Genomic DNA, 15,479 nt, shown 5'->3' on the forward strand with positions numbered 1-15,479 from the left:
TATTTTTAGTATTGAGTTGGGAAGAAAAAAGATCAAGAGCCAAACAAATGACAGTCCCTTACAAAAAAGGTTCTCTAAAAGACTTTTTGGTGTGTGTGAACTAGTACCATGATAGCAAGAGGTTTGCTTTTGCCAGACTGTGAAGCATCCCTCACTGCTCCCTGAGGGACATAGTGGGAAGTGATAGCGATCAGGACCCCAGAATGATGCTCAGGTGGAGAAAGAATATGATGATGTTGGTAACTGAAAGGCAGCACGCCTCCTTCCAGCTACTCTGTCAGACAAGCCTCACAAATCAAAATCCTCTTTCAAATGCCCAAATTATATTTCTGTTGGCTAAGACTTTAAAAACTTTTTAAAGTTGCTTGAATTAACAGCTGTCTTTGGCTTAGTTTTTCACGTTAGTCAGTTGTTTGTATATCCTCCTGGCCTTCTCTTTGGCTTCATTTCACTGTGGCATGTGCTTTAACTTTCTCCAATTACTTTCACACTTGCATTTTTTAAAGCGAACCTGTGACTCCACAACTTGTTATGACCTTATTCTCCCCATAGAAAACAGGAAAGTGGTGAATTATTTTTCTGCATTGCATACAGCTGCCTATCAAATAGGAGTTTGCTTTGCTCCCTGTTAATTCAGGAGTACCTTTCCACAAGACAACAGCAAACCAGAAGTTTCTGCTTACTTTTAAATGTTTGAAGCTAGTGACTGGGGAGTATTTCTGTCCAGCTGTCTGCCATCATGAAGGCTTGTCTTCCAAAAATTTTGAAATTGCTTTGGCACCTGCCTTAGCAATGTTAAACATATTGGCCTGGGAGAGGGCAGGGGTGGCTACGCAGTCGATAGTAGTATGTAAGTAACCGGTGGTAAGAAAAGTGCCTCCTCCTCTGGGCACAAGAGTGGAAGGAAGAACGGAGAATAAAATAAAACCCATTATGCTTCTCCAATTTTAAACATTTAATAGTGCACTTATTGAGTATATTCTGTACAGACATCTATAGCAAGTTAAACATCTTCCTTTCTTTCACGTAGATCATAGGTCATGTAAAGCACATTTACAATAGAAAACATACTTGAGGTACAAAAACCCGAAAAGAATATCTGAGGTATAAATACAGGTATATTTTAAATAATCTTTATCATGCTTTATCTATGTTTGACAGTACACTGTGGGCAAGTATACATGTTTACAATAGAATGGTATGTACAACATACAATTTTACAAATTCAAAAGTGTTTGATGTAGAAGAATATACAAGGTTTTCCTACTCATGAGGAACATTGTTACTGGAAGTACTACATTATTTGCCATAATAAAAAAATCTTCATCAAAAAGCTTAAAATAATACTGACAATGGTAACAAAGTCTCAGTCAAAATTCCATCTTGCAACTCATTCATACCCTAGCCACAAAATACATTTATCACTTAATACTGCACCTCGAAAGCAAATCTTTACCTTTACAGTAAAACCTACAGAAAGACACCTTTCCAGAGGACCTCAAGAATTCCTACAGTTCATTCAAGTTGATTCTCAAGGAGGGGGGAATATCCCAAAGGGTTTAAAACCCAACAAAACCCAAGACAAAACTCACCCTCCTCTCTGTCCCCAAATAAACCCTCCAAATTGCTCACATCCTGGTTCTGTTCATGTGAACGTGCAGCTTTCAGGAAAACAGGCAAAGGAGGGAGAGAAAGGGAGACAGCTCATGCGACTCCTTCTAACCACCTCACCCACTTGCTGCTGCAGGAGTCCTGCCACCTCCCGGCACTGCAACTCCAGTGTTGACTTTTTCCTCTTGAGCCATTCAAATACAGTAAAATATATAAAAGCTCATTAAAACACTTATAGTTAATGCAGGCAGGAGTAAAAGCAACAAACATTTTTTTGGCAAATTAACAATTGACATTACTGGCTCTCTTCACCGTTGCATAGACATTTCATTTCTAAGCTGCTGTGTTGCTCAAAAGTATATTTACTTAGAATTGCTATAGAATTGCTAATCACTCCTCAAAGATCATCTGGATAAGGAGTGAACAGTAATTGGAGCAAGCCTCTTGTAATATCTGCTTAGGGTTTTTAACAAGGTTAGAGCTGAGGAAAATGCAGAACTGGCACATGGGAAGGATGGCTACTTCTGGTCCACAGGGGAGTCCCATTCTAGGTTGAACTGTAACCAGCATACTAAAATCCATTCTGGTTGCCTATCAGTGTACCAGACACATATCAAGTTCGACTTCTGCTATTCCTTTCAACCATTAACACACTCATTCACACTTTAATCTCTGTGCAAACCTTTCTCTGCTTATCTCAGTGAGAACACATTGAAGAGTACCAACTATTCCAGTGGATACACCAGTCCCTCAACGTACTACAAATAAAATGACGTGGGTATGTACATAAAGCTAAGTATTTCACATGGGAATGATGAGCCTTCACCATATTTCATAATATATTTTGCATTTAAAGAATTTTGCTTCTCAGAAGCAACTCAAACCATCTAATAGCAATAATTTTTTTTTCTTTTTTTTGCACAGTCCTCCTATGTATTCCAGTCGAGGCCTACACTATAGACCTTACACAGACAGGAAGCAGCTTTAAAGTGTATGGTATGGCCACAGTCCTATAGTAATGCTCACAGTCAAGTTCTCATACCGTCATCCCTTCATGACATGGCTTGCAGATGGTACACTAGTCCAGTCTGCAGCGGACAAGCCTCAGTTTTGGGTAATGTCTACATTGCTGAGGTGTGGAGCGCATGGCTGTTCCTCTTCAGTAGTCACCTGGATTTTAATTCCTTGCTCTCAAGATTCTGATGACTGAAAGAGTCTCGTATCTTAGCAACTTCAGATGCACACAAGTGTCCAAAAGACTTGGTGTACCAGTCTGGCATGTGGCCCCTGATGTGTGGAGAAAGAGTAAAGATGAAGTAGGTACCAGTAACTTTGCATGCATTTTGTTAGAATCAAATACATATCTAGCTGGTTAAATGCCTGACTAGGAAATCTCCTTATTACTGCTTATTGCTCAGCTCAGCCTTACTAATATATAGACTTGCTCAAAACCAAGTTTGCTGCAGTGAGGAAAAGTTATGACAAGTTTTGTGAGAACTTGGTCCTCTTTGCTAACTTAATATTGAAATTAACAAGTCCTTGTATCCAAATACATCTGTCAGAGGAAGGAGGGGGATTATATATCAATGGCTATGGTGGAGCACATACTGGAGGTTTCTAATACAACAAACCACACCTGCTGTGAGATATGCACTGAAGCCAACTTTCTCAGCATCTCAACATCTCAGAGACCTGTGTGCATGTGTTTGAGAAGTACATAATACTGGCCAAGATAAAGCCTGTTGAACTGTCTAAATTTTGTGCTGACTACACAGAAACTATACAAGAAAAGTTACCACCACAAAAGGACAAAGTAGAAAATCATACCTTAAATCAATTCTGCACATGTAGGTAAGTTTAGATTTTCCTGACCCGCAGGGCTCAATCAGATACCTAGACAGGAGCACGTTGACTCTAACACCTGCCACTGGAGCACGGTCATGGTCCACTGAGGTTGCTAGAAGCACACAAGCTCCTTTGGGGAAGTTTGTCCTCCATGTTCTAAGAAAAAAGAAGAACAAGTCTCATCTGTGACAAACAGTAATTCGAACATCTAATAAGACTTCAAATTATGCACAAATAGATATTTACCTATATAACTTACATTATACAGAAATCGTAGGCAAGGTTGCCATATGTGTAGGATATAAACATCATCGCATAGAAAAGTGTTACCTTAAGACCACGAAGTCCCTGGCTGGGTGAGGTGCCATGCTGTTCTGGACATACTGGTATATATCTGTCTGGCTATCCAAAGGTTCGATTACTTTTGAATCTATAAGATCTTCATCCCAAAGATGCTGCTCTTTAAGTAAACGATTTAAAACATCCTCTGGCGTAGCTGGGATTTCAATGGTAGTTTTCCATAACCGAAGTGGGGGACCTTCGCATACCTGGGGAATATCAGCACAGAGTCCTCAGTTTTACTCTTCCTTATACTTTCTTTTCCTTTCTACTTTAGTATTGGCTAAATACAGCAAATTAAATACACACACATATATGTATATATTGTACTAAGCTTGTCGTGAGCTCAGACTAAGGTTGTTTTCCTAACAGCCAAAGGTATCTGCATGTAGACTTCTGAATTATTTTTAAGTTGGTTATCTTCTCCAGTATGGGCCACTATTAAATCATGATGCTACAGAAAAATACCTTAATTTTCCAAGTTTATTTTTTAAATATCTTAAATCTCATTGAAACACTTCTCCCTGTGCTAGCTCTGAGCTGTGCAAGACTAGAGCCAAGAAACTTCTTTCCTACTGCCTGCATAGTGACAGTGCTTGGAGGCTTCACTCAGCCTGTCAAGGCTTTGCACATATGAATGAAGGCATGTAAATGCAATACAGTGAACATTCCTGGGCTGGATAAACAGAAGAACACAAACCAGTACATGTTAGCTGACTACTGCTGAAAGACATGTGGTTTTTAGACGGTGTGCAACTATGTCAAAAGATTAAGGGTTTTTTTCTTAAATCTATCTGCAAAGTAAAGGTGTGCACTGAACCTTCTGTAATATCCTATGTCAAAAGCCTGCTTGTATTAGAGAAGATGAGCTAAAAACCAGAGCTGTGGTGTGAGTGACAGAGTGCATACCTTCTTGTAGGCTAGCTCTGCTTGCTCTGAGGTGGAACAGCTGACCCAGCCTTTAAACTTCTCCTTCATTTCTTTGAGCAAGTCATCCACGCAGTCCTGGAGGTAGCAGTGGTAGTCGGAGGGCTCGGTGGTGCTGCTGCCGCCCCGGAGCTCCTCCAGGCTGAGGGGACGCAGGTCCTGCTCTGTGTATGAGTTCCGGCCCCTGCTCATTTCTTCGGGTATCTGAGGGGTGACAAGGGTGAAATTATCCTCTTGCAGCTCTCTTCCCAAATCACAAAGTTAGTCTAGCAGCTTGATAGCCACAGAAATATGGGCACGCTGGTTTTGTAAGTGGTGGGATGTGTATGTGTTAGGTCAAGCACTCAGTGTGAAGAAATGCCAAAATTAAGTTTGTGACTTTGATGTAACTCAAATCAGTCTCTCATTTATGGAATGTCTTATTTTTTTTCTGTGGAGTATCCCTCTTTGCTACACAAATCAGATCCATTCCCCCAGCGCAGTTTTATCCTGCAGACTGAAGGAAGGAGAGATCAGCTGTCAGCCACAAGAAAAGAGACAGGCATGTCTTCAGTTGAGGGCTCTGAAAATATTTGATGACAGTGAGAAAAAGCAGGACTCAAGACTTGTCTGGTTCTCCATCCTGGGCCCTAGAGGGAGCATGCTTTAGTTCCTATAGACCCTTCAACCTACAGTTTGTCAGTGTCACGTTCCAGGACACTTTTGTGGCCTAGTCTTGCTAACTCTTGGGAATTTAAGTATAAAACAAGCACTGAAATTCCTGGAAATAGCTTCTTGCTTTGTAATTAGAGCTGAAGTTCACAGACCCTCATGGCTGCACAATAAACACTTGAAAACATATTTCAAATGCAGCTTGGATGTAACAAAAATGTCCCAAACCCCACAACTGCCTCATGACTTTTGAGCGCCAGTGCCAACAAAACAACCCTCTTTTCTTCTGGCACCACTTCTAATTCATGTATGCACCCTGATCAGGATGCAAAGTTTTTAAAAAGCTATTTATCATGTATTAAACTTTATTAGAATAAAGAGACATTCCTAGCTTTTCATTATACAGCAGATCTAAGCCATGCTGTTCAATATTCCACCCATCAGTTTTGCAAATAGGTGTTTTACCTGAAAGAGCTTCTTGCATTCAGCGATCATATGAGCTAGCCCTTGGGTTGCAGCCAGATTTTCATTTAGGTCTTTCTGATCGGGTTTTCCCAGGCTTGGTTTTCTTTGCATCACCCTTCACAAGGGAAAAGAGCACACACACACACAAATCCAGTTATTTAATGCAGAGCAAGAGAGGTTCTTGGTAAGAAAACAGTAGGATTCCCAAATCTGCTGGCAATTTAGAGCAGTGGTGCCTGGGACCAAATCTTGGCATTGCATTACTGACCTCTCTTGCTACTCTCTAAACTTTTTCTTTGGAATCCCCGCCTGTTTCTTCCTTCTTATGAACTTGCTTATATTTTAACAAATCTCTAACAAAAGGTAGGATCTCATAACCGTTCTACACTCGGTGCCCTCCGAGGTGATCACAACTGGTACAGTCAATGCTAGACCGTGCCTGTTGCACATCACCACTAGCTGTGGTACAGGACCAGCAGCAATGAGCCCTGCTCCTCAGAGACATACCTTGGGGAAGAATTCTCTCTTTTGAGAGTGTTTAAGTGGAAGAGGGAAGGTGCTAAGCAGACCGCCAGGTTTGTTGGTGTCATCTGGTTTTCCTTCACTGCAGCTGTGACATCACTCAGGAAATAGAGAAGAATCTGGAGTACCTCCCTGTTCTCATCGGGTAAAAGCATAATAGCAGCCTTGATAGCCTGGAGACGTTGATCCTTTGGCACATCTGCATAATATTAGTAATTCTCTCATCAGCCCATTGATTTTCCACACACACAGCATGAATACATCCCAAAGCAAACTCCAGCTTCAAATATTTGACTCGAGTTTGAAGTGATTTCCTTCAGGATGCATACCATTCGTAGGAAACATGAAGGAATTTTTTTTAACCCACTAGTTTAACTACCCTCAGCTATTTCCTGCCTCACAAGAAATACAAGCAAGAAGAAGTTGTGCCTAGGCCAGAGTTAATTTTAGATTTAATTTCAACAGCTACATGCTCCCGCAGATGCACTAAAATGACAGAAGCCTGGAGTCAGGCAGTGAACAAGCAAACACAGTCCAGCCAATTTAGAAATTCTTTGGCTTTCAAAGAAATTCAAAACATGAATGCATTTTAGAATAGGTGAATTAATTAAATAAATTGGCTAGCAAACCTTTTCAACAGTGATGTCATAAAATATCCAGAAAGTGCTTTACCAAACACAGAGGGTTGCTTTATTGAGCAGATCATTCAAAGTCATGCAGTGGAAAAAGAAAGTCAACGCTGTGAAGCCCCATACCATTAAACAGCTCCTTGGTTACTAACAACAAACAGCCATTGGAAAAATTTGATGTGTGTCTTTATATAAGGCCCTCTTCTCCAAACTTGAAGGGAACAAAAAATGAAATAACCCAGACCAGATCTGCTTCTTATAAAGGGATTTCCAACAAGCCATCTCTGAAGACAACATCAGAGTCTGAGTTCTGGAGCATTTATATCATCGTTAGCACCACACCACCCTCACTGCAATCCTCCTAATACACATGGTGCTAACCAGATATTTAACTGGTATTTGCTTTGGGCTTCAGCAACTTCATAAGGCTAGCGGGTGAGTTTAGAAAGCAATTTTAAGCAAAAATATGCTGTCTTCCACACTCTCCCCTCAATCAGCTCGAAGCACATTTAAGCCACGTGCGGACAATTCCAGTGCGCAGCCTGGTACATAACACCAAAGCAAAGGGAAATTTTGCCCTTTGCAGGGAAGCAAAATTTACAGCTGCTTTAAGGCTCTTTGCTTTACACAGAGATAATACTTCCCAACCACCTCTGTGGATTCCTCAGACCTACCGCCTGCGAAAGGAGAGGAACAGATACTTTTGCAATGCTCTGTCAAACTTTTTCTAGCACTAAACGCACAAAGAGTTGCTGTTTAATATGCATGGAAGTGGAGAGTCTGGCTAATTTTCTCCATAAACCTTCTTGGGAATCTAAACACAGACAAAAAATGCGTGCACTGAAATAATGGTATGTATGTTTTTAATTTAAAACATCACCTCCACCTACGGAGCTCTGAAGGAAGTTCCCATAACCTTTTTGTAACCATCGTCATAAGGAAGGCACAAAATATAGCAAGGGCTCAAAGAAGGTGTTGTTGTAGTGAGTTCTGTTGTAGCTGTGCTACCATGGGAAGAATACATGGCGAAAGAGCTGGGGTGGTGTTAGGGAGAGAAACTACAGGATCAGTAAGGTGCTCATAGCGCATCAATCAGTTTGGACACCCATGAATATTTCAAAAAGCTCTGGTCACCAAACATTAATTAATCTTTGACCATTTTATAAAGTGAGAGTATCCCCAATGAAACAATGTTGAAGAAAACTTTTGAAAGACAATGTGTTGTTTGGAAAGATCCAGCACATAATTACCATCTACACAGAACTCAATTTGTCTAGCTCACAAAAGAGAATGTCTCCCTTGCTGGAGTTGAACCTGCCATCTCAGAAAGATTAATTCTTTCTTTTCACGTGCACTGATAAACTCCATTTTTGATGTGATTTATTCTAAGCACTTTCTTTTTATGGTACCCGTCAGTAGCTACAAGTCAGTAACAGAAAAGCTTTCAACTTAAAGGTTGTTTTCAAAAGTTGTGGTGAAGAACAGAAGAATATGCACTACAAGAAAACAGAACTTTTTTTGGCAGCCTTGCTCTTACAAAAATCTCAGTAATTTAGTGGATTTCAATCCCCTTGAAAGCCCCAAACTCTGTTCGTGGAGTGTTTGCACTCTACCTAGCCACATCAGATGTGGCTTATTTTCAAACTGCAGTATCAGATATGCTCAAAGAAGAGAGGAAACTTTAGAGCAAGTGAGGAGGATTTATATTTCTTCCCAAACTACATAAAAAGGCAAAATGAAAAGAACTTGTACTATAAATCGTTATACAACTAGAACATCAAAAATCCATTCCTTATGAGGCAGCCTGAACTATAAAGGCTGCTGGAGAATGGCAGACCAACATATGCAATGCGTGTATTGCCCAGAGAAGCAGTATTAGAAAGTTGCTACACAAACGATCATTTGCCATCTGCCATGGAAATCTCACTACTTACATTGGTATATCTGTAAGAAGGTCTCAGAGAGTTTGTTGGTCATGAGGGGCTCAGGGAGATCACGGAAGAATTGCTTTAACATGTCTGCTACATCATAAGCAGACTGGCCTTCGTAGTTGACGCTGTCTGTTGAATTCTCATTCATCTGACGCAAAGCCTGAATTCTTGATTTGACTCCAGATTTCCTAAACAGTCCAACCTAAATATATACAGAAAGGTAAACATACTTACAGTGAGTCCAGCAAATTTGAAATGCAAGTATGCTCTTTAGCTTCTTACGTATGGGTTCTAATTTCATAGAAAGCTTTCCTTGCATTAATTATCTATTTTGTCCTGTTTTGAGTCTACTTTTTTCAGTCTGACTCAAGAACAATAAAAATTAATGGAAGGCTGGGCTTTGGGTGCTGCATGCATGTGGGATGAAAGTACAGCAAAACCCACCTGATCCAGGCAGTGGTTGCGGAGGTACCGCATGGCTTGTTGAATGCTCTGTGGGAGAGGCTGCCCTGTGCGCTGGACGTTGACTTGCAGCGGTACTCCAAACACGTTTCGGTCTTTATAATCGGGCACCTTTATCCTTTTCATAAATTTTGGTACTGCCCTATTTAAGCAAAGGGAATGAAAAAATTAAATTAAACCTCTGTTGACCATTTCTGTTCTCTATTTCCAGTAATTCAGAAAATCAGTGAAAATAAGTGAAACACTTTAGTAATATGAAAAGTAGTGACAGTATAAATCAGCTAATCCACTCAGGGCTGGGAAGGGGGAGAGGACAGAAAAGAGAGTTTCTCTAAGAGAAAGGCTTGACATTCAGGGCAGTATGTTGCCTGTAAGTATTAATGTGGTGCTACTCCATCAATATTAGTAGGACAAAAACTACAGGGTGAAACTGCAGGGGCCAGACTGAATTGCAAAAGAGTCAAAATAAATCCTGCGGTCAGTGACCCCTTATAACACTGCTTCTTTAGGTTTTGGGAAAGATGGGCATTTGAACAATGAGCTTTTGTATGTCAACTACTTGTTCTGCAAAGTCCTCAAACTGGGTCCACCACCCACTAGTGTGCATAACAGCAGGAAACTGATGTAATACATTTGAGTTTGTCAGCTAAAAACTTCAGCTCTATAAACAACCCCTTTGAGGGACCCCCCTCCTTGTCAGCCAGTGACTGTTGTTACCCCTACCTCCCACTCCAGTTTCAATGAGAGGCCTTTCCATCTGCTTATGACTCCAAGGAAAAAGTTACTAAATACAAAAGACTGATTTATCCCCAGGTCCCCAAGAATATTGGTTTCATAAAGGAAAAAAAAAGCGCCATTAAAATGTGAAAATATTGAGATCATTTTCCTAAACAGGGAGAAAAGCTAATGTCCAGTGCAACAACTAACAGGACACAGTAGCACTGGAAAACAGGGAGACCTATTTAACATTTCAATATACAGTACAGCTATACAAACAGTGCATTAGATTTACAGTTGACTAATCTGTTATATAGTAAAACAGAACCAATTTGTATTGCTGCATAGTTAAGTTTAGGGCATTATTGATATATGTATGAATAATACTTGCTTTGTCAAAAAACATGCCAATGGAATGTGAAAAAACACATTGCGATCTCCACCGAGAATCTGAAGCATGCAGGGATAACTGGTCAATACTTATTTCTGTCTTTCAGAACAAACAACTTCTGTATTTAGAAAGGCTGACATAATAACAGCCTTTGAACAGGAGGTACTTTGATGCTGAAGCTAAATACTCTCTATGACTCCTGGGGAAGGGAGGAGGCTGGCCTGTGGTATGAAGAAGAAAAATTTTATTGCGTCTTTTGCATCCTGAAGGTTACACAGGCTGTACTGCAGATATAATAATAAAAGAGCTTTCTATTTTATTCTTCTGACAAAAAACATTCAACTGGGTTACAAACACCTGGCCACAGCAGAAATTGCTGCCTACAGAAAACTCCATGGTTCTACCAACTTTTCTTTCCCTCACGTTCCCCCTAATCTTTTTTGCAAGCTAACTGGATTTATTGTGCTTTAAAGAGGGGAGATGGATTTTGGCTAATGAGACCCTAGAACTAAAGGAAATTTACATTATTTAATTACATAATTATATAGAGAAACTAATGCAAACATTTAAGAATAACTGAAGAAAAGAAAGCCTATTAAGATCTACTGACAGCTGTGCCACTGCTCACTAACTGCCTCAATAAACAACTAGTCCTTCTTTTGCTACGGATAGTGGACATCTTCCTGCTCAGAAGGCTGGCCTGTACTTCATTGCTTTTGTTCCCTCACATGCCCCCTATAAATATACTTCTCAAGTCTAATAAGATTACACTTAACGTAAAGGGCTAGTGATTTTAGCCCCATCTTAGGAAATCACAAACTGTCAGCACAGGCTGGAGGAAGAAATGCAAATATGGAAAAAGGGGGATGGAGGTGTTCATTGCACCTTTCCGGAAGTTGCTTAGGATGAGCACAACTGTTGTGTTCATATAGTCAGCCTGTCCACACATACATGGCAGCGTGCCCTTACCAGCTGAAACCGTGCTTGTTAGAAGGTGTGTACTTCTCCAGGAGAGCAGTCAGCTTCAGGAGAGAGTACTTCTGCAGCAGGTTCATCTGCGCCACGGACTGGCAGTTGATCTGCAGTGATGCTGAGCTGAGGCTGGGCCGGTGGGAGCTCTGGAAGCTGTGCCACCTCAGCCTGTGCCTGCGGAGAAGGTGGGGCACAGAGCAAGGACTGGTCACTGAAATGCCTCTGCAAGACACGTGCAGGAATTACTGCAAACATACTGCTGAGCTCCCTGCCCTTGGCAGCTGCTGTCTTCTGAGATTTCACAGGCATCAGCCGGCAGAGTCTCTGGCTCACCCAGTGCGACACAGCACGTGCAGGTGCTTCAGATGGGAACGTGCACTCTGAGCTGACCCACAGCTCAGTGTTAACTACATGGTCTTGCCCTATCAGATATACTCCAAAGGCTCCAATACCCTTTTTCGGAATCCCTTTCAGTATTAAGGCAGTGGGAATCAACAAACTCCATTAAGAAAAAACAGCCCAAATTTGTAAGACACAGCGAATGGGAACTAAGCACTTCTAAAAGTCCCATTAAGTTTATTCAAGCAGCTGTAGGCGACCAAATGACAGCAGAAACCAGGCCCTAAATGACTTACACCACTTTTAAAGGAAAACTGGAAACAAAGCTAGAAAGAATTCAACTCCTTGATTTACTCACAATACAAAATACAGTCATCCATACCATGGTAGAACTCCCAGCAGAAACCGGGAAGCTACTGGAACTCCCCCAGTCCCCCACTGTGCTACAGTGATCAAGAGAAAGAAAACAAACCTCATTTTCCCTGCAGATTTAATGCCCTAGCATGCTATTAAGAAACAGCCTGCTACTGAAGAGTGCAGTTTTTTGAAACAGTCTAAAAGTCAAGGCTTTTACTACACACTGACACAAACCAGACCGTACTTACACTGGTTCTCCTAGCCAACTTAAAAAGTGAATAATCCTACTTCAGATCCTTCTCCCTCCCACACACCATTTCAGTTTGAAGAATTATCATCCCCCAAAACTGCCTTAACATTGCTCCTAACGCTGCCTTGCTGAGTGGGCTGTTTTCAGTGATGACTCAGGCAGAACATAAGAACATACAGAGATACAAAGTGTGGGAATCACTTGTCTAAAAGTCTTGCACAAATACTGCCCTTGCCTGTAATTATTTTGGGACGTGATGGGAACAGTACATGTGTGTTTGGATGGCCACAACTTCTATTGCACCTTAACTGAGTGTGGTACAGCTACTACAGAGCCATTTGGGCTGGAGGGGACCTCACCAGGGCCACCCCAAATCCCAGCACTCGTGATCTCACCTGCTGGACCGTGTCAGCGATGCGCCCACCCCAGAGTCCCTCCTGTCCTGCATCCCTGCGGGCTCTTCTGTTTCATTCAGTGAATTCCCTGTACTGTCAAGGTCACTCGGTGTTGTTCGATCATTATCTACATCGAGGTGGATCTGCTTTGGAGAGGAAGGACATGGGGAGATGGAGTCGAGTGCCGAGTCAGAGTCCCCTTCATCTGAGAACTTCTCTGACCACTGGTTTACTATTCTCTGCATCCCTTTGACGTGGTACAGGATGTCGTCTAGTTCTGGGAATATGTCTTCATTTTCAAGGTCAGCCAGGTCGCTCGTACTGGAATACAGGATCGAGCCTGGCACGTTGTCGTAAATACTCAGGCGGCTGCTCACTGAGCTGGAGGAGTTGCGCCTCTTCCCCATGCCCAGCTCTTTGGAGCTGTCACCACTGTTTTCCCTCCGGAGGGTGAGATGGCCATGTCCGTGGAAACTTCCTGTCCTCCAGTTCACAGAGGCGTTGCTTTCTGTTGGGGAGAAGTTGCCGTTGGAGAGTGCTTTGGGAAAAGTGCCAGGCTTATGGTCTTCGGGGATAAAAAACACTGTGTCTTCTGCAAAGCTTCCCCGGTTCTTGAAATTCTGCTCCATCACGTCGCTGAACGTTGACTGGTTGAAGGGGTCGAAGCCTTCCAGGTACATGCCCACCCTTTTATTGTACGCACTGAGGCTGCGCGTTCGCGTGATGGGACTGGGTGTGCTGACGGCACTGCTTGTCTCAGACTGACTACTGCTGCTGCTGGTCTGGGTGGAATTGGAGACGCTCCTCTTTCGTACCATGGGAAGGCTGATGTGATTGCCATTGAGGGCAGAAATCTCCACACAGTTAAGCTGTTTCAGTTTATCTTCATCCATGCCCTCCTGCAGGATGGGCCCGCTAATAATAAGGCCAAGCTTTGAAGGAGCTTTGCTCTTGCCATGGTGAGAGCTCTTGATTTTCAGGCTCTCCATTCTCTTGAGCAGGCTCTTTGTTTTGGACTTGGCGTTCTTCTCATTAGCTTTCGTGTTGAAGCTGAAGCTATTCAGCTCCCTGGGCGAGGGCAGGCTGCTGAATGAGTCATCATTTGCTACGAAATTGCTCGATGAACAAACGCTCACAACGGAGTTTGTTCTGGTGGTAGATGCCTCGCTCTGCAGGGTTGGTTGGTGGCTGCTGGTGCTGCTGATGCTCAGAATAGAAGCCACCTCCTGGCGTTCACTGAGGTCTGTTAGCACACTCTCACTGCTTGCCGCGTTAGTAAGGTGAGGAGCGTCCGGGGAGGGGGTATTCAAGTCCGGTTTTGGAGGGAACACATCAAACTCTTCAAGCCTCGACCACCTCTTGCTGTCCCTCTGAAAAGTCCATTTGCCACTTATTGCACAAGGTTCATCTTCATCTGAATCTTCACTCTGCAAGGAAGAAGAAGCCTGAAAGCACTGCTTGCAAACTGCCCAAACAGCAAAGGTGGCTGCATTTAAATACAATGCCCCTAAACTGCTTTAAGTGTGACCTTGTTCTCACTGAATTTAAAGTGAAAACAGCCTTTTACTTCAGGGAGAGGAAGATTAGGCCATAAAGCCCATGACAGGAAAAGATAACATGGGACAGGCAATATATTTTAACAGATTTTAAATACAAAAGATATATGCTTTGTAAAAAGAAACAAACAATACAATCTGCTTTAAATTGCTCTTTGCTAAAAACCCCAGTATCCACAGACTTTTAATTAATTGGTCACAGTGGATAGCCCTCAGATCAATGAAAATTCCTGGCATGCATAAAATTTTAAACTGGAGTCAGTCAGGGGTTGGGGTCCCTCTGGACTCTCTCCAAAGTTACACTCTGTTGATAGTGGCTGTGTGTTTATACTCCTCTTTGCAATTATGAGATGTTTCTCATACGTTCTGAATTGTAGCAGCTTAATTCCTTACCCATTTGGGAAGTGGGAATGGCCTCTTTGCTGTGACTAATGAGATAGCAAAAGAAGCTCTTGCATTGCAAGAGTGCAATGCCTCCAGGCTCTTACCTGGTCCACTCTTCCTCCCACAGGCTAGCAGCTAACATTTGAAGAATGTCCTGTGAAGTTTCTACTTCAGTCTTGCTTCAGGCAAACTTTAACACTCACAGATAGCGAACAGCAAGAGCTCACTGACAGTATAGCACGTAAGTAAATTGTAAATAACATCTCCACTGATGATGTTTGATGTATGAGCAATGCCTGAGGGCACAATTACACATACATCACTTACGCCTACAATCTTTTCATTAAATACTGAAAGGGAATGATTCTGGGTCTGACATATTTGGTCTTCCAAATATCTGGAAAATTTCATGTTGGAAGAATAAAACCAATGAAGATATTTTAATACGACACCATGAAACCACAAAATAACCTTTGGTGTTCAGAGTAGGAAACACTAATTGCCATCCAGCTCCATAAGTTTCACTTCATTTGTTTAGATTGCTTTAATTTAAAAACAAACACACATGCATGCCCCACAAATAGTGTGCCAGCAACACAAACATTTATTCTCTGAAAAACAAGTAAATTATTCATATTTCAAGTATTTTATTTATTCACACTTTAGCTCCCGATCCTCTCCTTGTTTTTTGTTTTTTGTTTTTTTATAGCACATTTCATCAGCTCAGGAAAATAAG

At 41.9% G+C, this 15,479-nt stretch overlaps 1 protein-coding gene across 6 annotated transcripts in view; it reads right to left on the reverse strand.

The window, feature by feature from the left end:
• Window positions 1-937: 937 nt before the first annotated feature.
• Window positions 938-15,479, reverse strand: part of DLC1 (DLC1 Rho GTPase activating protein) — a 254,089-nt gene continuing 239,547 nt past the window's right edge. For all 6 annotated transcript variants that reach the window (XM_074866282.1, XM_074866281.1, XM_074866283.1 and 3 more), the window contains 10 exons: window positions 12,804-14,230; window positions 11,460-11,636; window positions 9,365-9,524; window positions 8,924-9,122; window positions 6,346-6,559; window positions 5,839-5,953; window positions 4,705-4,926; window positions 3,787-4,004; window positions 3,439-3,612; window positions 938-2,898 (listed from right to left, as the gene is read on the reverse strand). In XM_074866282.1, the coding sequence (XP_074722383.1) occupies window positions 2,778-2,898; window positions 3,439-3,612; window positions 3,787-4,004; window positions 4,705-4,926; window positions 5,839-5,953; window positions 6,346-6,559; window positions 8,924-9,122; window positions 9,365-9,524; window positions 11,460-11,636; window positions 12,804-14,230 (3,027 nt within the window). In that variant the 3' untranslated portion in view covers window positions 938-2,777. The remainder of the gene's footprint in view (window positions 2,899-3,438; window positions 3,613-3,786; window positions 4,005-4,704; window positions 4,927-5,838; window positions 5,954-6,345; window positions 6,560-8,923; window positions 9,123-9,364; window positions 9,525-11,459; window positions 11,637-12,803; window positions 14,231-15,479) is intronic.

The sequence above is a fragment of the Strix uralensis genome, chromosome 4 (genome assembly GCF_047716275.1).
Source record: "Strix uralensis isolate ZFMK-TIS-50842 chromosome 4, bStrUra1, whole genome shotgun sequence".
Lineage (NCBI taxonomy): Eukaryota > Metazoa > Chordata > Aves > Strigiformes > Strigidae > Strix > Strix uralensis.